Source organism: Nannobrachium achirus (genome assembly GCF_963921795.1).
Source record: "Nannobrachium achirus genome assembly, chromosome: 9".
NCBI classification, from domain to species: Eukaryota; Metazoa; Chordata; class Actinopteri; order Myctophiformes; family Myctophidae; genus Nannobrachium; species Nannobrachium achirus.
The window spans coordinates 13,013,479-13,035,964 of NC_137818.1; the positions used below are offsets into that span (position 1 = coordinate 13,013,479).

At 43.4% G+C, this 22,486-nt stretch overlaps 2 protein-coding genes across 2 annotated transcripts in view; both read left to right on the forward strand.

Moving 5' to 3' along the window:
- Nucleotides 1-21,741, forward strand: part of top1b (DNA topoisomerase Ib) — a gene marked incomplete at both ends in the record, with an annotated part of 43,361 nt that extends 21,620 nt beyond the window's left edge. The window contains 13 exons of the mRNA XM_080733189.1: nucleotides 2,420-2,535; nucleotides 3,322-3,443; nucleotides 3,577-3,699; nucleotides 4,597-4,784; nucleotides 10,889-11,033; nucleotides 11,991-12,134; nucleotides 12,371-12,556; nucleotides 14,705-14,773; nucleotides 15,740-15,854; nucleotides 16,718-16,845; nucleotides 17,697-17,791; nucleotides 18,322-18,471; nucleotides 21,639-21,741. Coding sequence (XP_080589315.1) covers nucleotides 2,420-2,535; nucleotides 3,322-3,443; nucleotides 3,577-3,699; nucleotides 4,597-4,784; nucleotides 10,889-11,033; nucleotides 11,991-12,134; nucleotides 12,371-12,556; nucleotides 14,705-14,773; nucleotides 15,740-15,854; nucleotides 16,718-16,845; nucleotides 17,697-17,791; nucleotides 18,322-18,471; nucleotides 21,639-21,741 — 1,684 coding nt within the window. The remainder of the gene's footprint in view (nucleotides 1-2,419; nucleotides 2,536-3,321; nucleotides 3,444-3,576; nucleotides 3,700-4,596; nucleotides 4,785-10,888; nucleotides 11,034-11,990; nucleotides 12,135-12,370; nucleotides 12,557-14,704; nucleotides 14,774-15,739; nucleotides 15,855-16,717; nucleotides 16,846-17,696; nucleotides 17,792-18,321; nucleotides 18,472-21,638) is intronic.
- The window catches only part of LOC308290648 (deoxynucleoside triphosphate triphosphohydrolase SAMHD1-like), a gene marked incomplete at its 3' end in the record, with an annotated part of 439,146 nt that overhangs the window by 214,418 nt on the left and 202,242 nt on the right, over nucleotides 1-22,486 (forward strand). The window lies entirely within an intron of this gene.

The following is a 22,486-nucleotide window of genomic DNA, read 5'->3' on the forward strand; positions in this document are numbered from 1 at the left end:
TCAGCTGGAATGCAATCCAATAATTTAGAGAATTTCTGAATATATGTGGGAGAAGGCAACCAAACCTTATCATACAAACAGGAGGCAAATGTGAGTAGAGTAACTAATCTATCATCTGTGAATAGATCTAAGGGCTGAGTGGTCGACAGAATCTAGGGGTTTTCTAAAGTTGAAGCTGCAACAGCTCTATTCATTATGACATCACTGTAAAACTGATTAAACAAAACTGCTTCAACGATCCTCTTATTACTAATCGTAGGAAAACTTGTTTTATTTCTATACACATTAACAACAGGACTGTACAGTGTTTTCTGTCAAGGTCGGATATCGTTCACGACTAAGGTAGTGCATGCTGAGATAGTGCTATGATTAGCTTCTTAAACCACATTGATGCAGGTTTAACGTGGAGATATTTGAAAGAAGTTGTCTATTTAGCAATGATTGCAGGGTCGATTGCTTGGAGATTGGTCTATTGATACTCCTACCTTCAATATCTCCACTTTTGTGCAAAGGAATGAGACAAGCTATTTTCCAGGAACCAGGAACTATGCCTGAAGACAGCGAAAGATTGAAAATATAGATATTATTTCAACGTATTTTTGCTCTGTAATTAGTGGAGCAGCTGACAATAAAATGATCCATAACCTCTCCAGTAGAGTTTTTGACATCAATGTAACTGCAAAGTCTCATAAACAGAACTGTAATAGAAACTGAGCAGCATGGCTCACAGAATGCACCTGTTCACGATTAGTTGGAGGGGGCTTGATTTATATCCAAATAAATGACCATGATTTATTATTTAGAGATTTAGAGAATTGGAGCAGAATCTGACTCTGATATTAAAATGCAATGGAGGGAATTGGGCATTGCAGTGGGCGTGGTTTTCTGGTGTCACTAAAAAAATCGTAATTTTTCCCACAGAGATTTACAAAAATATGTGTTAATATATATTAATATATACATTATTTGATTCTGTGAAAAAAATCTCAAAACAAATGGTATTAATTAATTAATTATTATTATGTATTTATTTTCACTTTCTAACAGAATCAAAGGTTTTATGGTCATGATTCACCAGGATCCTTGATGATGGCTTGATGCAAGGCTTAAAATAATTGATATAGTCTAAATATTTTTAGTGGCACCAGTAAATGTCCAGTTTACACTTACAGTGTAATTACATCTTACAGTGTGTGGTACAGATACTATACAAGTGGAACCTAAATGAAATGAATTGCGAGTGGAGGACCATGTTCTTGACGGACCGCTCTGAAAACATGTTGGGGAATCATGTCGGCTTTCTGTGAGAAGAGAACTGAGCTGATTCTATGGCACTGAGCAGCAGATTATAGTGTTGGTTTATGTGCCAGACAGTCGAGCAATAGCATCCGAACTGCCGTTTTGTTCGAGCTGAAATGGAGACATTTATCCGTTCCAAAAAGACGTTATCAAACTAAAGTGTATGATAGCGATATAGTAGTTACAGGATCAGGAGGATCATTCATCTAATGCTGACTCGCTCCATTCCACCACGACCGTATCTATGTATCATAATGTGGGATTAATTGGACCGGAGAGAGTACATTTTTACATCTAAATCAGATGTCTGACGGGATCAAATCGCTTTGTAGGTTGCTGATCCGCTAGGCTCAGGCTGGTCAACTGCGAACGAAAACCAAGGCTTTCCAGTTCCTCCACATGATGTGACGCCGAGGTTACGTGATCATTCTGAGGATGTAAACAAATGGGAACAAATTCGCACGTGGTTTTCAGACAATCGTTGTGATGATGTTGTGGACACCACGTGTTGTTGTGGTTAGCGGCTTGTGTCGCAGGCTGCTGCTGCTGTCCTCCTCGGCTGTGACAGCCAGTGCAGCCGGTGGTGGTAGCACCACTACCATGGTGTGTGTGGTGGGTTTGACCAGCCTGCCTGGAGGTCAGAGAACTGGGGGTCAGAGAAGGAGCTTAATGACCGTTGGAGCTGGAGGTGGAGGAGGATGCAGGTCCTTGCTGCTTGCAGTGCGCTGCTGCAAGAGCAGTCTGCCATGTTCTTCTACCAGCACCAAATACAAATACAAATACTGGTATACTCGTCATGACTTAACTTTTGGTATAGTATACCAAAAGTTATGTTTTTATTCTATTCTATTTTATTTGATTTAGTATACTATTTTATAAGTGTGCGTTATTTTGGGCTTTTTATTTTGCATTCTACAAAAAAAAAAAGTTATAAGAGTGGTGACAGTTGTTATGTGAGCCTATTACTATGTGCTTTGAGATTTTGATTTGTTCCTTGATTTGGCACAAAAGGTTTGAAAACGTGCACTGTCTGAAGCACCCCATATATAGTTAGGTTGAATTTTTAACTGTAGCCTGCTATTTCTGTTCTGTGTTGTGTTGTTGGTGTTTGTGTGAACAGGTGGGAGGAAGAGCGATCTACAGACGGCTCCAAGTGGCGTTTCCTGGAACACAAGGGTCCCGTGTTCGCTCCTGCCTATGAACCTCTACCAGACAAAGTCCGGTTTCACTACGATGGTGAGTCTGCGTGTAGAACTGTAGATAGATACCTTTATTATCCCAAGGGAGAAAATCAGTCGCCCGGAGGCAGCACAGCAGTATAAGGATATTGTGTGTGCGTGTAATACTGCACCTTTATTCCCTCTATAGCTTACTAAATCTGTTCACAGAAAATAGGCAATCTACAACGTCTCGGATTGCGAACAGTTTTTAGATCTGCTAGTTTAACCCGAATGTTGGCCAATTTCCCCTGACACAAAACATTTTCAGATGGGGGTCTGCAGTCAAATGCATATCATTTTACCGAAAAAAGTTTGAGAACTACTGATTTAGAAGGCATTTGTAGAATCGGCCTCAGGTCTACCGTCCTAATCAGTTACAGTGTAAAAGAATGTCAGAGCATATTGTACATGAGATAATGCTGTTTCAGGTTGCACCGCTAGCTGAATGTAGTTTAATGAAGCAATAGGCCACAAGAGGCATGTGGTTACCTGGTATTTTATAGCGGCTGAGAGGCATGGTGAGACACGAGGCAAAGCCGAGTGTCTCCAAAATGCAAAATGCATCATATGACCAGTTGTTGCATGCTGAAAAACACAGATTGAACACAAAAATAACTCAGGGTTGGGTTGATCGTGTCCCAAACAACAATAAAATAAGATCTGGTTGTCCCAGAGGTGAAGTGGTCCTTTAAGTGTTTTCAGCACCAACTGGTGGACAAATGTGCGCGAGTGACAGATTCTGTGCAATATTTATGCAACTAAATAACATGAATGCTATTTGTTCCTCTTTCTTCGTCTGCAGGTAAACATATGAAACTGAGTCCTCAAGCGGAGGAGGTCGCTACGTTTTTTGCCAAAATGCTGGATCACGAATACACCACTAAAGACATCTTCAGAAAGAACTTCCTTAAGGATTGGAGAAGGGTAAGCAGGGCAGACACACATCAACCAAAGATGCTGACGTAGTCATTGATTGTAGACAAGCCATGATCTGACAAGTCATTCATAGCTGGTGTGAGGTCCAAGTATCCAACCTAACATTTCTCTTTACTCCCAGGAAATGACACCGGAGGAGAAAGCAAAGATCAATGACCTGAACAAGTGTAACTTTAACGAGATGAGTGAATACTTTAAGGCCCAGTCGGAAGCCAGGAAACAGATGTCCAAAGAAGAGAAGCAGGTAGACATTTTTAACTTTGACCGAATCATGCATAGAGATGGAAAGATAATTGTTAATTATCGTTTATCGTGATAAAAATCACTCACAATAATCGTATCGTGGAGATTTAAATTTATCATGAAATTATCCTCAGTCATGCTCTGGGATCAATTCACCTTTTATTTGCCGAGCTGCATATCTGGTTCCACTTAAACCCTCTACAGTATAATTGGTAAAACAGACCTGGAAATAACGTACTTGATACAGTATTCTTTTCACTCTCTACCAAATCTCTTTGCCAAAAAATAGCAGATCTACAAGCTCACAACGCGTCAATGTTCCGCCCCAGGATAATGGGCGTTGGGGATATTTAGATTTTTGCTATAATATTGTAAATCGGAATTTCTTTGGTCACAATAGTCGTGACATGACATTTTCATATCCCTAATCATGCATTCTCATTCTGTACTTACCTGCTTATAAATATGCTTACCGACTCAAGCCCGATATACGTCATTGTATGACAAAAAATCACACCTAGTGTGAAGTGAGCGGCACCTTTTAGGAGTGCCAGAATGTCCCACGAGGCAAATGTACAGTAGGAGCGATGTACAGTAGCTGATCTAGAGTCTGATCTAGAATCTCTGCAAATATGCGTTTGAATTTCTTGGAAAGTGTTTGAGAAATCTCTAATTTGAATATTAATAAGGTGGGCATAATAAGCTTCGGCTTCAGCACATACCTTTTCAGCCAAAAGTTATCTTTTTGCCTTTATTCTGAATGTTCAACTGTCCTTTTTTACATAAAACGACCCAAAATAAACATTCTTAAACTCAAAGCGGTGTAAGAATATCTGTCTTCATAATAATGGTAATGTTAACTGCCAAGAATGGCCTGTCGTCTCAAATGGTTTTGTAGAAAATCAAGGAGGAGAACGAGAAGGTGCTTCAGGAGTACGGCTTCTGCGTGATGGACAACCACAAGGAGAGGATCGGTAACTTCCGCATCGAGCCCCCGGGCCTCTTCAGAGGCCGAGGAGACCACCCCAAGATGGGCATGTTGAAGCGCCGCATCCGACCCCAAGACATCATCATCAACTGTAGCAAGTGAGTCATCTAGCTATCTATCCATCTATGCCAGGGGTCTTCAACGTTTTCAGACCAAGGACCACTTAGTTGAGAGAGAGAGAGAGAGATGAAGCAGGGACCCCCACTAAATATTGTATAAAATTGTGTTGCAGATTTTCATAGATTTCATAGACTTGTTTGACAGCACTGTCATCAGTCTGTGCTGGATTTGTGTTAATGTGATTTTTTTCAGACATTTAACCACTTAAAGTTATACTATGTAACTTTTTTAATAAAATAAATCTTAAAATTGTCCTAATTATTAAATCGCTAAAGTTTTAGAACACCCACTCTGTTAATTTCAGCTCCCAAAGCCTTTTCTTTATATGTGTTCTACTGAGCCCTGGTGGCCGTGACCGGGACTGTTTTTCCCGGTCATATGCATCATTCTGTACACGTGTCTCCCTAGTCCTACCGGCCAATAACAGCCCAGATCATACACTGCCGAGCTCTTCAGGAAGTACACTGCAGTGTTTACACTGGTCTAGGAGTTTAGCATGTATCTCCCCAACCGCTGCTCGTAGAGGGACACGAAAGACCTCTACGGATAGGTCTCGGCGAGGCGAGGCGGACGCGGTGGTCTGAAGGCCCGGTCCGCGAAAAACGGCCGAAAAAAGCAGACGCGACCGCGGTTTGCTATAACGCTACTGACCACTAGTTGAGTAACTTACACAGTATAGCTTTAAATCGATACTTAGTCAATTTGATCTGCTCTTTTTTTGACCTCTACACCAAACCTATTTGCCAAAAATAGCCGATCTTCAAGAGCTTGTAGATCTGCTATTTTTGGCTAAAGTTCTCCTCAGAATCGGGAGGTGAGGGTTAAAGTTGTTCATTTAAAATAATTATTCTATCACAAATATTTGCCGGACCCCCTGTAGTAACTCTGGTCCCGGACCCCTGTTGAGGACCCCTGATCTGTGCTATATCTCTTTGCCATCACCATCATCTCCGCCATGAGTGTTCTGCACAGTTATTTGTCATTCATGTCAGGTAGCTCATTGACTATGATCGTCTCTGTCGGGTGGAAACCTCATATGTCTGAAAATTGTTACTTTTCAGGATTCAAATTCAAGAACAGCAAAAGTAGCAAGCATAAAACGTGCCACATTGAACCAAGTTTCAAGCTTGTAGATCTGCTACTTTTAATGCTGTAGTATGATCAAGTAGGGTGTTAATTAACGAAGAACCGCAAAAAGTTAGAATGTGTAAATGGGAGGTTTCGACGATTTAATAGATGCTACTTATGTTTTGCCTATGTTTCGCTAAATGTTCACCTATTTACGTCAAATGTTTGCGTATTATGACATGCCCAGAATGGGGTTGCAAGGAATTACTGTGGCTAAAGAAAAGCAAAGAGAGTGACAGCTGGGAACAGGAGAGGAAATGTCAGCCCATGCCTGCTTTGTGTAGGACGTTTTTTATGGGTGTACCTCTGCGTTCTGACCACAAGGAGGCCCTGTCTACCGTTGTACATAGACATGTATTGTACTGCAGGTCATATGGTGTGACTGCGGGCTGCCTGTGGGCGAATGATAAACACACACACACACACACACACACACACACACACACACACACAGACACACACACACACACACACACACACACACACACACACGTTGCATAAGTAGGTTGTGAACACTGTGTTTCACTCAAAGAGCACAGCATGTTACATGGATGTTATTTATGCATGGGAGCTGCTGCATTGTTCCTGATGGAGTTGGTCAACGATATAGCTGTAGGTTTTCTGCAGTGGAGTTTGCATGTATTTCTGGGCATTCTTTTGTCCCCCTGACGCGATGCAATGCGTTGTGAGCCTGTAGATCTGCTATTTGGTACTTTTAAGTACATGTTTATGCCAATACTTTCGTACTTTTACTGGTAACAGAGTATTTCTATATAGCAGTATTGATACCTTTTACTTTAAGTAAAAAATGTGAGTACTTTTTCCACCACTGATGATATCAAAAGAGGGTCTGTGACCTAGTGCATATCGTTGCTGTCGGGCAGAAACCTCTAGTTCTTTTGGAAATCAACGCCCTACTTGATCATACGACAGTGTCACGCAAAAGCATCAAAAGTAGCTGATCTGCAAGCTCGAAAGCGCTGCGTTTCAAGCTTGCAGATCGATGTGCTCCTTTTGAATTTGAATCGTGAAAAGTAACGGTTTTGGACATATGAGGTTTTCACCCGACAGAGACCATATCAAACTGGTGGGGGTTTATTTATTTATTTATTTATTTGGACAGGACAGTACCAGTTAATGGACACATTGGCATTGCCATGTTGCATAATAAATACAAACATACAAAAATCTCAGTGTAAACCAGCCGGAGTTAGCTTAGAGCAAAATTTCATCCGTTGTCCTCACATAAAACAAGAAACAAAACAAGACTAACAGTAACAAGAAAAGAACAGTACAGGGCGAACAAAACACAACAAGAATAAGGTGCTTGGCGCAACAGAGTGCCTAGTGCGACAAAGTGCTTAGTGCCAGAAATAAGCTAAAAACCATATAGGAGAAACTAGCCTGGCAGAGTAATTCGTACCGGCATCAAATAGTTCTTATAGGTGGTTACATGTTTGTGATCGTTTTAACCATTGCTTCAACTGCCCTTTAAAAGCACCGAATGTGGGGATCTCTCTAATTGAGGTAGGGATCTGGTTCCAATATTGACATCCATTTATGGAGAGAACGTTTTTACTAAAAGTAGTTTTTCTAAAATCAATTTCACAGTCTCCCCTGGATGTTGACCTAGTACTGCGTCCAATATCCCTCTTCTTATGGATGAATTCCATAAGAGGAGGGGGAGCCAGATCATTAAGGCATTTATATATTAGACATGCATTTTTAAATTTCCTAAAATTTTCAAAGCTGAGAAGTTGATACTTTTTCCTTGAAGTGGAAGAGGTTGAGAGAATCCCTGAATTAAGAGTCACCTCCAAGTCGTGGTGGTTTTGACTTGGATGAAGAGGAAATAACAAAAGAGTTGCTGCGAGGTACAGTTGTGTGAACCAGGAGTGGAAGAGTACACTCTGTGTACTGTTTTTCTGGCCCCTTCCCCACACCGTCCCCACCCCCTTCCCCACCTCATTGTTACGTTCCCCCGTCCGTCCCTCTGTCTTTCTCTGTCCCTCCTGTACTTTATTTCTGTCCCACCACGTGTCTCCCTCCCCCCCTCCCTCGATCTCCTCCTCCTCCCTTATCGCCCCCTCCATCTTCTCACTGCCAAGTTTGTGATTGCTCGGGAGTTATTTATAGCACTCGTCCCGGGATCATTCTCTGTTAGCCGGCTTTTGCAAGCGTTCACGTTTGTTTGTGTTTTATAAGGCCAATCTCTGTCGGGTGTTTTGATTGATTGATTGAATACTTTATTACTAACAGTTTGAAAAATATACAGAGGTGAAGTTATACAATAATGCTAAAAAGGATAACACAAAATCCTTGTGGAGGACAGGAATTGTGGTCCTGTGTATTTAATTCATCAGGACAAAGAAAGACTTACAATACAAGAGATCATCAATACTAGGAGCAGTAAAAGTATATTTACAGAACAACAGTGGGGGGTCATTTCGTTTGGCATAAAGCTAGAAGACTTGTCAAGGCCCAGTTGCAAACTGCAGACATGTGCTCTTTTATGGGGGTTTGAAGGAGTGTCACGTTTTGGTGGCTGATGGTAGAGAAGCATTCCACATTTTGGTGGCATAATGATAGTACTAATAGAATGTATTCATCATCCCCATGTTTGTGGGGGAATGAGATCAGTGAATGGTGTTGTGCCCGTGCTGTGGCCATTTCTCACTCCTCTGAAGTAGTAGTCAGATAGACAGACAGGTACATGCATGGGCACCGGTCCCTTGAGTATCTTTCTTGAAAACCAGACCTATTGCAAGTGCCCTGCATGTGCACCTGATTGATGCTAGAGTGTATTACGCACGCACGCACACACAGACACACACACAGACAGTACACACTACACGCTTATTATTATTATCATGTGAGGAGGTCAAAAGCAATGTTCTTTTAAAAAATGTGCAGGCTATCATTCTCTTCATGATAGATTCTTTGGAGCCTTGTCGTATGGTTTGAAGTGCTTGAAGTTGCGCTCGCATTCCTTTTGGTCGGACAATGTGAAAATACCTTTAGCTCTACAAATCTCTCATAGCCATGAAGATGACCATTTCCCTCAAGAAAATGTCCCATGTTTGTCTGGGTTTAACACACACGCACGCACACGCACGCACACACACACACACACACACACACACACACACACACACACACACACACACACACACACACACACACACACACACACACACACACACACACACACACACACACACACACACACACACAGTTTTACGTACAGTGTGTCAAAGGTAATCTTCCTGTTAGTGCAGCAGTACCCATAGCTTACGGTCTGTGCATGAAACAATAACATGACCCAGAGAGGACATGTTGGCCTCTACACACTGTACTGTACTGTACTGTACTGTTGTTCATCCCTGGCTTTTCTTTCACTTCTGACTTTTATTTCCTCTCTCTCTCTGTTGTATAAGTGCTTAGTTGTTACAATGGGGACTGGGTTTCCTCGGCGAGTCGGTGTGACTAATTGAAGTTGCAGGATGCATTGAAGTTGCGTGATGAATGATGCAACGTTCTCTTTTCTTTGAATGGTTTCGGGCAGGGTTCTTTTTCAGGCCAAGGACCCCCTTGCTGAGAGAGAGAAGAAACATGAAAAATGTATCCTAATATATAAAGTTGGGGGGAAAACATATAGGACAAGAGGTACCCTATAAGAGAAGAATCCAATGCAGTGTGGGCTGTCCGGGGTAGGATTAGGGATGGGATGATAAGCGATATTATCGTTTATCGCGCTAAAGAACACTCACGATAATCATATCGTGGAGATTTAATTTATTGTGATATTGTCCTCTGTCATGCACTGGGATCAATTCAACCTTTTATTTGCCAAGCTGCATATATCTGACACCATTTAAACCCTCTATTGGTAAAACATATTTATAATAAATGTACTCGATGCTGTCTTTTTTTCACTCTCTACCAAATCTCTTTGCCAAAAAATAGCCGATCTATAAGCTTGTAGAACTGCTATTTTTTGGCAAATGTTCCGCCCCAGGATAAGATTAGCCTAGTAAACGACCAACTTCCGTGAAACAAATGAAATGGTTTCCGGAAGAGGGCGGTTTACGAGGCTAGGAAGCATAGGCGATTTTAAGGGGTGTCCTAGGGTGCACGTGCACCCCCTGGCCGCCAGGCGGCCATTTTGTTTTTTTTGTTTTTTGTAATGTAACTTTACATCCACTCAGACCGAATACAACAACACCCCCTAGTGGTAGTGATAGAGGCTGGCAGCTCCAGGCAGCCCCCCCCTCCCCTCCTGATGTGATGTCATATCCACGCGCCAGTATTGAAATTGAAAACAACATCTGTTAAAAATAAAGCATGGAGTTCGAGCTCTTCACTACTATGGACGTGACTACCGGTAGATATTATAATATAGCTGCTTGCCCTGAAACATCACATGGAGAGGATCATTTTGTACCTGACTTTCCTCTACAAAACACAGACCTCAGGCTCTATCAGCCAGGACTCTTGTCTCACTGTGCGTGACTGAACCATTTCCTCCTGACCAGCCCAAGGTAAGACTAAGACAGTCAGATCATGCTTTTATAAACCCTATTATATTAAGCCCAAAATGGTTCTGCCGCCGTGTAGAACCGAACCGATTTTAACTTGAAAAAATGCATTGGGTACAAAATTAACTGCAGAAATCCGCTAAAACAACATTACAAAACCGCTAATATCCGCAATTTTTTTCGCGCGCGCGCGCGAACGTCGTACACGCGCGCTGCGCGCGCGTGCATGAGGTAATAGAGGTCGTGCACCCCTTGCTGGAAGAGGCTAGAGTCGCCTATGCTAGGAAGGATAAGATGGGGTTATTTCGATTATCGCGATAATATCATAAATTGCACAATAATCGTGGTATGAATTTTTCATATTGTCCCTAGTAGCGATCTAGTGAAATAAAGCTGCCTTGCCTTGCCTCCCGCAGGGACTCCAAGCACCCCAAGCCCCCTCCAGGCACCCGCTGGAAGGAGGTCCGTCATGACAACAAGGTGACCTGGCTGGTGTCCTGGACGGAGAACATCCAGGGATCCATCAAGTACATCATGCTGAACCCCAGCTCCAGGATCAAGGTACTGTAACTGCACTGAATCAAGCTGATCCTCTCGCCTTCATCCTGGTCCAAACCTTAACCCAGGGGTCTTCAACGTTTTCAGGCCAAGGACCCCTTAGTTGAGAGAGAGATGAAGCAGGGAAACCCACAACCTTTATATAGATTCCATATAGTTTCATTGTTTGACAGCACAATCATCAGTATTTTGGATTCATGTAAATTTTAGTTTTCAGATATTTAACCACTTTCACAGTTAGGAATGTGCATGGTCTCTCTCTCTCTCTCTCTCTCTCTCTCTCTCTCTCTCTCTCACGTGGGTTGCAGGCATGCACGGGTCATGCATTCACCGGGTGCGTTTGATGTGTGTCTCATCTTCCAACGGGTATGGAAAAACTATGTGGAGCAAGCGCATACATCCCCATACTTCTACTCACCTAATTTTGCTGTTAAATTATTGGTATCCATCATAATTCACTCCTCCATGGGCTGCGCCTTACATTATGATGCTCCCACATATTCTCACGCACGCACCAGTTACAGTAACTTTCCCCACAACCCACACTCTGCACATATTTTGGAGCACATATCTTTGAACGGGTAAGGTCTAGTTATCACTAAACCATCGTTTTGTGGGTCTGTTTTTTTGCCCAAGGAAAGTCTTTTGTGCTAAACAAATGCTTGCAATGGATTCAGAATCATAACAAACCCCTAGTTAGACCCCTCACATCCTACTTAAAGCAGATTTGTTTTCTCCCTATAGTATAGTGTATAGAAAGTCGATGGGAGCCAAACTTGATTTGGCCGCTGTGGCGACCCCGAAGGTCACCGACTCGGGCGCTCTAGCTAAATCATTAGAGCATGCCCTGGGCTACATCTGTGCAAAATGTGGCGCTTTTAGACTGATTAGCACGACTATTAGTTGTCTATGAACTGAACTGTCTACCCCCGTTATATTTGCGTGTGCGTGTGTGTCCAGGGGGAGAAGGACTGGCAGAAGTACGAGACGGCGCGGCGGTTGAAGAAGTGCGTGGACCGGCTACGTGCCGGATACAGAGACGACTGGAAGTCTAAAGAGATGAGGATCAGACAGAGAGCTGTGGCTCTGTACTTCATAGACAAGGTGAACACTTTAAACCCTCTATACTTGTTGCCCCCTCTTTTTTCCCCTCTACACACATTTTCTTTGGCTGAAAATAGCTTGATCTGTTATCTGCTACAGTATTTTGGATGATAACATTGTTATGACCTAAACCTAAATGTAATGTTGGTTTTAACTGTAAAATTAATACTGTGTGTGTGTGCGTGCGTGCGTGCGTGTGTGTGCGTGCGTGTGCGTGCGTGTGTGTGTGTGCGTAGCTGGCGCTGAGGGCGGGCAACGAGAAGGAGGAGGGTGAGACTGCGGACACGGTGGGCTGCTGCTCCCTCAGGGTGGAGCACATCAACCTGCACCCCAAGATGGACGACATGGAGTACGTGGTGGAGTTCGACTTCCTGGGGAAGGACTCCATACGCTATTACAACAAGATCCCTGTGGAGAAACGGGTGAGAGACATAGGCCGGATTTACACTGCAGTCAAATCCAGCCCAAATCCGATTTGGTTCTCAAATCTGATCTTTTGGCCCGACTTTTCACACTGCATTTGCAAGTGACCAGATCTGATCTGTGTGTTCAGACTGATTTTAACCTCGTCAGCCCAAAGCTGCCCTGCAGCGACATATCTGCTTTAGTTACCGTGGTAACGACGTAGGAGTCATGACGTTACGTCACTACGTCGACGCTAGTTGATTACGTTCAGGGAATGCGACATAATAGACCATAGTAAACACACGTTACAATATTGTTTTTCTCTCTTCTTGTCTTTACTCTTCTGTTTCGCTCTTCTCTCTAGTTTTATCTATTTAGCTCACGTGTATTCTCTCTCCTTTTTTTCGCATGTGCTCAGCGCACTGTAATCAAATAGTAAATACTCGCTCTGTAATGACATCATTACAGTGGGGGCACTCCGTGCTCGGGTCAGCAGCAAGTGACGTTTGGTCAGTTTGATGTGACTTGCATGTGACTTGCGTATAACTCAATGGAGTGGACGTGGTTACTGCTTTCAGACTGAGACAGATGTCCTCAGATCCGATATGGATCGGATTCCACTTTTGATGTGACTCAGATCTGATTCAGGCTAGATTTCAGTGGCAGTGTAAAGCCGGCCATAGAGAGGGGGAGAGAGACAGAGAGACAGGGACGTGCAAAGAATGTTAGAGAGGCAGGGGCTGACATTTCTAAAAGGGCCTTTTGGTGAAAATATCGAAAATAGCAGACCTCCAAGCTCACAACGCGTCGTGGCTATTTTCGGTGCTTGATGCCACACTGAACTAAGCATAATCAAGTGAATAGTGGAGATGTGGCGTAACGGCATGGATTTCTACACAGAGGGCAATTCTTTCAACATAAGACGCTGCATTCAAGTTCAGGAGAGTTTGGACAGGGCAAGTCTCTTGAATGCTGCCTTCAGGTATGGCATGGAAAGAGGGCATTTGCATCTCTTTCACCATAGTAAAAACTGCATTCATGGTCTGGAGAGGGCACTTTTTACAGGCAGAGAGAGGGAAGGAGAGCAACATTTTGTGTTTATAGTCACAATATGTTTTACCACTTTAAACATATTTTATACTTTGGCTATTCAAAAATAGCAGATCTACAAGCTCATAGATCTGCTATTTTTGAAGAAAACACTTTAAACTAATTTAGTTTTTCTTCTGGAGGTCCCTGCCGCGCAAAATATCTTTTTGGCATGGGGTGGTCCGCGTCAAATAAAAGTCATATTTGGGGGGTCGGGGTCTTTGCTATGACAAAGAGGAAGGGAGGGAGGAAGGGAGAGAAGGAGGTGGGGGTCAAAACAAGGAGTGAAAATAGAGAGACAAAAAGGATCGTTAAGAGAGAGTTTGAGACTGATGAGTGAAGTCATCATGGCTTCCATTCTTTTATGAGGGAGGTGTGTGTGTGTGTGTGTGTGTGTGTGTGTGTGTGTGTGTGTGTGTGTGTGTGTGTGTGTGTGTGTGTGTGTGTGTGTGTGTGTGTGTGTGTGTGTGTGTGTGTGTGTGTGTGTGTGTGTGTGTGTGTGTGTGTGTGTGTGTGTGTGTGTGTGTGTGTGTGTGTGTGTGTGTGTGTGTGTGTGTGTGTGTGCGCGCGCGCGTGCGTGTGTGTGCATGTGTAAAGGAGGATGTTTGTACAGACAGGTGATCTGGGCCCTAAAGGCTTTCCGTCAGGCAGGCCTCACGGGGTGGTCTGTTTCCTGCTCACACACACACACACACCCGCATGCACCTACACACACACACACATGCGCGCATGCACACACAGGACAACTTCTCTTTTCAATCACACACACTTAAAAACAAAACAATAACACTTTGTTGCCCACAAAGTCTTCCCCCCATAAAAACACCACCAACCACTTACATATACGCACGCACGCACGCACGCACGCACGCACACACACACACTCACACACACACACACACACACACACACACACACACCACTGTGTGTACTATAACACCTGTGTTTGTGTTGTCCTGTCCTCCCCGACATGAATGAATTGTCACCGCCCCCTCTGGCAGAAGTATGACATTGCATCCTGTAATGAATGACTACATCATAACAACTCAACTCCTTGCTGTTTGTCACATTTCCAGGTCTTTAAGAACCTTCAGTTGTTCCTGGAGAACAAACAGCCTGAGGACGACCTCTTTGACAGACTCAATGTAAGACACGCACACACACACACACACACACACACACACACACACACACACACACACACACACACACACACACACACACACACACACACAGCCCAATTTGGTGTAAAAAAAAAAACACACCTCATCATATTTTTTTTCACAGAATCGTCGTATTTTCCGCTTCTTCATTCTTTGTTCACGTTTTTTTCCCCCATTCTGAATTCCCATAGACTTTTTTCATATCGCGTCATATAAGAACTGTGTTCCAAACATAAACAAATGATCTCAGCGGTTTGACTCATATGGATATGAAGAATCAACTGATGGTGAGAAAACGCTAATGTTACTGTCACAGAATTAATTATTTTCGCTAGAAACAGGCTGTATCAAATATGAGTGACTGACTATCATAAACCACACAGAGCCACCTCCCCGACAATATCGAGGAGACCGTTTTGTTTATTTTTGGACCTAAATTCTTATATGAGACAATTTTAAGATGACTCAATGTTATTCTCCATAGAGAAATTACTTACGTGAACCAGGGGATGAGCGAGTCACGTCATGACTTTGTTACTGTATGCTGTTTTATTATGATGTTACAGCAGTTACTTAACTACTGGACAAGTTATTAGTCAGGCTTTAGATTCTAAAGCCTGACTAAACGCCATTGTTCCTCCTCACACTTTTTCCCTCCTCTTCATATTTGACTTGGTGAGCCGTTACGTTTTGGGATTATGTTATTTTGGCGTCCCCAGCATTTCCTGCCTTTCTGTCAGCATTAGTATATCATTTATGCAGAACATTCTCCTTCATCCAAGGATAAGAGTTTAGCTTGATTCTAAAGTTTAGAATCAAGCTAAACTCTTATCCTTGGATCTGGTCTTCCTCTGCACCAAACGGACGGACATGCCTTCCCTCACTTCCTCTTCCTCTCTTCTTCTTCCTCCTCCTCTCTTAACCCTTCGTCTCCCTCTCTTCCTCCAGACTTCTATCCTGAACAAGCACTTACAGGAGCTGATGGACGGGCTGACGGCCAAGGTGTTCCGTACCTACAACGCTTCCATCACCCTGCAGCAGCAGCTCAAAGAGCTCACATGTTGTAAGTGATCCTAGCAGCCTCCCTCCAGCCCTCAAATGTACAGTGTGAAGAATCCCCAACATGCATAAATGCTAAAGCATCTACAAAACAATTCAAAGGGGGCAAAAATTTCAGTAGCTATGCAGGTAGGAGATGTCGTCTCCTATGTCCAAAACTGTTACCTTTCAGAATACAAATTTAACCCATTTTGGATATATTATATAATCCTGTGTCAATGTCATCTCCAAAAAGAAGGGGGAAAAAAACATGCGTCACCTGCTTTACTCCTGCCTAGTATCTATCTAGGTCGTCCTCAGACGAGCCCTCCATCGTTGTTTCCAGTCATCTCGGTTCTCCATACATCTGGCCAGCTCATTGGTGTTCTGTGTCCCTACGTCTTCCTTGAGTACGTCCACGTATGTTTTTGTGGGACGTCCTCGCGACCGGTGCCCATGTGTTGGCTCCCACAGTACCAATTTGCTGGCTGGAAGCTCCTGGTGTCTTTGGCAGTGTCCTGCTAGTCTCATTCTTCTGGTGGCAATTTTCTCGCTTACCCAGCAATTTTCTCGCTTAGTCCAGACGGTCATATTAGACTGGATATTGTCTGTGATTTTGGATATTGTACTATTGTGATTGATTTGGCATTAGTGTTCTTCTAGCTTATTGGTACTCAAATTGAAGTGTGTCTTGTAGGCCTACTTGGCCTGAAAAAAAGGGTATTGGAGCAACCCTATTCTCTAGTTCTTAGCTAAAGAAATCGGTATCGGAAAAATCGGTTTTGGCAGGTCAGACCTTCACAAAACCGGTGGATCGGAATCGGACAAGAATTTTGCAATCGGTCCATCTTTGTGTGCGAGTCATTGTATGTGTTCCCTGTCATTTAGCTGAGGACAGCGTCCCGGCTAAGATCTTGTCCTACAACCGAGCCAACCGAGCGGTGGCTATCCTCTGCAACCACCAGAGGGCACCACCCAAGACCTTTGAGAAGTCCATGCAGAACCTGAACACAAAGGTGAGTCCGTGATGACGCATTCCAGTTTTGTTGCATTAAAAAAGATCTATACCAGGGGTCTTCAACGTTTTCAGGCCTAGTATGACCTCTCAGTTTAGAGAGAGCTGTATCAGGGACCCCCATGTTCATAGATTCCATATAGTTTCAGCGTTTGACAGCACAATCATCAGTGTATTCATGTCAATTTGTGTTTTCAGATATTTAACCACTTGAACCGTCAAATTTAATAAACTTGACCATTCACTTGTACTTAGTGTGCTCTTTTTTCCCCTCTACACCAAACCTCTTTGCTGAAAATAGCCGACCTACAAGCTCACAACGCCTCGCAGCGCAAGGCGTTGTGAGCTTCTAGATCTGTTATGTTTGGCTAAAGTTCTCAGAATATGGACACTAGGGTTCAAGTGGTTAATAATAAAAAAGGAGAAAAAGGTTTCTATCACATAAAGATTTGTAGGACCCCCTGTAGTAACTTGTAGTAACCCCCTAGGGGTCCCGGACCCCCTGTTGAAGACCCCTGCTGTATATAAGTGATGTTGATGGCATTGATTGACGCTCAACAACATACTGGCAAACTTAAAATAGTAAATAGTTTTTTTCCTCCCAGCAGTACAACATATACAGTAGTACACTCCCTTTCCACATCTATCTGCCTTCCAGGAATCTCTGTATGCATGTTTGTATGTAAATCTACAAATTTTGAAGAAAAAAAAAAAGGTTTGTTTTAACCAAAAAAATCACTTGCCATACCTTTATTCGATTATTTGATTTGTTTGATTAACTGTTGTAATTAGAAATGAGGCGCTCGTAGCTTAATGTTGTTCATAAGCTTTGTACTCCATGGTGATCTGCAGATCGATGAGAAACAGAGCCAGCTGTCTGCAGCCAGGAAGCAGGTGAAAGCTGCCAAGGCCGATCACAAGGCTTCTCACGATGACAGGAGCAAAAAGTAAGGCCTCACACACAACTCCTCCACTCACACATTTAGACACGTCTGTCCCACAGTTTGGTCAATAGAGATCTCTATGTATCCACGTGCCTGCCTGTCAATGTTTATCTACTCTTAGGGGTTGCACTTGTAAATTGGATTGGATATTAAGGTGACGCCAATCCATTTTTTTGGTTCTGAATTACCCCAAATCCTTTTTTGTCTCTTCTTTTCTATATACTGTATTACTTTTTAGGGTCTTTTCTTAATTTTATTTATAGAGTATAGGTGAAGATTGACAGGAAAACATTGAGAGAGAGATGGGGAGAGACATACAGTAAAGATCGTCGGGAACGGGACTCTGAGTTTGTTTTTCTTTTTTCTTTTTTTTTTACTCTTGGGCTCTGTGCATTAGTTATAATTTGGCCATTAGTATGCATGTACACAGTTAAAATCCACATTTGGAATCCTTCATGTTCATTTGATTTAACTCTGGGAGTGTATGCAAATGGAACCAAATGGATGTTCATATGTGTTCTGTGATGTTTCAGGACTGTAGAGGTGAAGCGGAAGGCGGTGCAGAGGATAGAGGAGCAGCTGATGAAGCTGCAGATGCAGGCCACCGACAGGGAGGAGAACAAGCAGATCGCCCTGGGAACCTCCAAGCTCAACTACCTGGACCCACGCATCTCTGTAGCATGGTAATGTTTCACATCTGTGGTTTTCAACCAGTGCTCCGGGGACCCCCAGGGGTCCTTTAGGGGGGTTCCAGGTGGTCCCCAGCTAGATGATGGGGAGTTGGTAACCAAATGGACCCTTATAGTTCTTTAACTCTTACGATAACAAAATATTCTAAGGTTTTGGGTCTGAGAGGCTAAATCTCATCAAATGGTGGTCTGTGGCTCAAATGCCAAATAAATCATGGGCCATGACATGAAAAAGTTTGAAAACTACTGTTCTACATCATCATGGTTGTATTGTCATCTTTGTAGCATGGCAACCTTTTACATCACGATGATGTTATTGTCCATTAGCATAATGGTTCTCAAACTCTTTTGTGTCAAGGACCCCCAAATTAATATATTTGGTCTCAGACCCCCATCTGAAAAGGTTTTATGCCAGGGGAAAAAAAACACATAACTAGAATAGACAAGAGTACTTCATCTATCATGAAAAAATAAATATGTGTATAATAATACAATCATAAAGGGTCGGGGCCAGGCAAGTTGAGTATAGCTGTATGGCCCCTTCTTAGGGCACTAACATGTAAACAAGCAATATCCTGCTATTGCACCAAAACGTTCATGAACTATTACATTGTGAATGCATGTCAATCGGTATGCATTTCTCCCCCAGAGGTAGTGTTATGTAGGACGACGACGGTACTCCGATAATCAGTAGTAGTACAGTATGTGCATGTGTAAGGCTCAATAAAGCAAAAACTGCATTGAAAAGTATCAATTATTGTTACTTTATTAGGCATTGTACCAGTAAACGTACTCTCTAGTGGCCATGGGAGCGGTGGTGTCTTACCTTCACACCTCTGTCTGCACAACGGGGAAAGTGTGAACGTGTGAAGGTGTGAGTTTCCTGGCAGAACAGAACAACACGGGGTGCCATGTTGTTTCCATGGTCACTAGAGAGTTGTTTACTGGTACACACATGATGAATAGATAACCGTAAATTGACACAATTGGTCATACCTTAACCTGTAGGTGGTGCTAAACAAGGGAAAGAGTGAAAATGAGTAAACCACCTACTTGATTGATTGGTGTGCGTGCGTACGTACCACAGTCGGAGCTAGGCAGTAGTAGGCCGGGAGAGGATAATCAGGGCATTGAAATCTGGTAGCATCACAGACTACAGGATGCCAGATAATCTAACCAGATAATCTAACCATCCACACACTACACAATTAAAAAAATCGGGGGGTGCAAATGACAAGATTCTATTTAGATGATCGGGCCCGGAGGGGCAAGGACCTGACGTTATCTCAGCTTAAGTGATCACAGGCGGAAGCAGATTTAAACATTGGGACGAGGGTGTGTGTGTGTGTGTCCTGCAAGCATTTCGGCAGGGTTAAGATTGGATCTTTGAACCCTCACACTAGACGATATTTATGCCCGTGATTTGCCCCCGATCTAGACGCAGCTTCCCCAATACTCGGGAGGGTTGTTAAATGCTCAGATTATCTTGTATTGTGTCGGTTAATATTATTGCTGATAGTGTGGGAGTCTGTCCCCCGTTACAATGTGCTAGAACCCTGGGAGACGGATTGCTTGCCGCATCCAAGCCGTGCTACTCAACTCATACGTGAGTTGGCGGCGCCCGGGATCGAACCCATGACCTTGTTGTCCAAAGGCGAGCGCTCCACCAACTGAGACACCCAAAAGAGATGAAGGAGAACGTTCTGCATAAATGATATACTAATGCTGACAGAAAGGCAGGAAATGCTGGGGACGCCAAAATAACATAACCCCAAAACGTAACGGGCCCGGCTCACCAAGTCAAATTATGAAGAGGAGGGAAAAAGTGTGAGGAGGAACAATGGCGTTTGTTTTTGGAGCTGGGTGAGCATCTGCTCACACAATGCTCTCCTTCCTCCTCCACTGTGGGAAGGCTGGGTGTGGAGATGATGTCCTCCATGGGCTGAATGAATGCAGGGCTGGAAAGTAAATATGTAATCAAATACTTCTGCAAGTACTGCAACTGCACTTGAGTACAGGTGTGAGGTATTTTTAACTTTTGCTGGAGTATTTCCAATTTTCAAATGCTTTTACTTAATCTACTCCATTAACATCTCAGAGGCAAATATGGTGCTTTTTACTCCACTTGCAATTATTTGAAAACGTAAGGCCTTCGTAGGAAAGGTCCGGTTCAACTACAAAATGACGTCACTACTCACTTGTGACTTCTGAAAAGCACTACACTGAATATGAGTTCGGAAAGATGCATGTCGGAAAGTCACAACTCTCTGATGGAAAGTTTGGTTTCAGAGAGACTATGGACAGGCCTTCAGTTACTAGTTACTTTGTAGATTTTGATTATTATTATCAGCAAGACGCCTAAGGGCAAAAGCTCTGTCTTGGACATCTGTCTTGGCGGCATCATCTGGGATACAATCCCTTTTATGCCCATATATGGAGATCCCTGGTCTGAGTATCTGACATCACCGGGATGTCCGGGATGTCACCTGTTTAAGCCCATATATGGAGATCCCTGGTCTGAGTATCTGACATCACTGTGGTCACCTGTGATGTCAGAGTGATGTGTCAAGGGAACCACAGTGTCAGGCGTTACCTGTCCTCCTGACGCTGTTGAACTTTTACTCTTTTTTACACTTTTGAATTCCAGACATTTACACTTGTAACAGAGTATTTCTACATTGCAGTATTGATACTTTTAAAATTACTGGCCAGTGGCTGATGAATGGAGGGCTCGGCCCGCTGGAACAGGGAGCCCTGCCCTCCCCTCCCCTCCCCTCCCTAACCCATGGCCCACAGCTATTTATGGAGCGCTGCTGCCTCCTCCTACCTCCTACTCCTACTCCTACAATGGATGCTGGAATGCTCTGTGTTTTTGCCTCCTGGGCGCAGGGCCTAAAGGCAGTGGTTCTCAACCTCTGTGTCGGGGAACCCCAGGGGGATCCCCGGAATGTTCCCCAGATGATTTGCTTAATGTGCAACGTTGTTGTTCCGCCCCAAGATAATGGATGTTGGGGATATTATGATTATCGCGATAATATCTTAAATCGCTGTTTCTTTTGTCACAATAATCGTGACATGAAATTTTCATATCGTCCCATCCCTACCCCAGTGTGGAGCACACCTCACTGAACCATCCCTGTCTCCTCTCCTCTCCCGTCCAGGTCCAAGAAGTACGACATCAGCATCGAGAAGATCTACAACAAGACCCAGAGGGAGAAGTTCGCCTGGGCCATCGACATGGCCGAAGAAGACTACGAGTTCTGAACCAACCGCTAATCGTTTTAGTTGTTGTTGTTTCACCCCCACCCACCCACCCAGCCACGCCTTCGATCGTAGAGATGTTTGTAGTTTATGTTAATGAGTCCCATCTTGTGGGAGGGTGAGGGTATGAGTCCCATCTTGTGGGAGGGTGAGGGTGGGGTGAGCCGGAGATAGGAAAGACACAGCAGAAGAATTATGATGCTGTAAATACTGATCGACCGTGGATATTGTCGCTGTCGGGCAGAAACCTCTTAACTCCATATTTAAACTTTTTCTTTGGTTCTTTTCTCCTCGTGAATTGACACACTACTTGATGATACTGCATTGTCACACAAAAGTAGCAGTTCCGCGAGCTTGAGCTTGTAGATCTGCTACTTTTGACGAGCCTGAAAAGCAACAGTTTTGGACATATGAGGTTTCCACCCGACAGAGACGATGTATAGGACAAACACACGAAGCAATCGATCGCGCTGCCAAGAAGACGGGCAGGCGTCTCACGGCAAGAATTTAGTGGTGTTAATGTTGTTGGAGTGAGAGTTAACGACCCGCGCGATCAATCTTACTTTTAAAAAACTGTAGTATTACCGTTGACCCGTTAATAATCAATGTCTGTACTCAAATTTGTAAGCCATTAAGATTTATTGAAAATAAATTCTATATTCTAATAGAATAATAAATTCATAAATCAATGAATTGCCACTTCTTTATGAAAGGAGATGAATGGGGCGACGCGTGCGTGAGAGAGAGA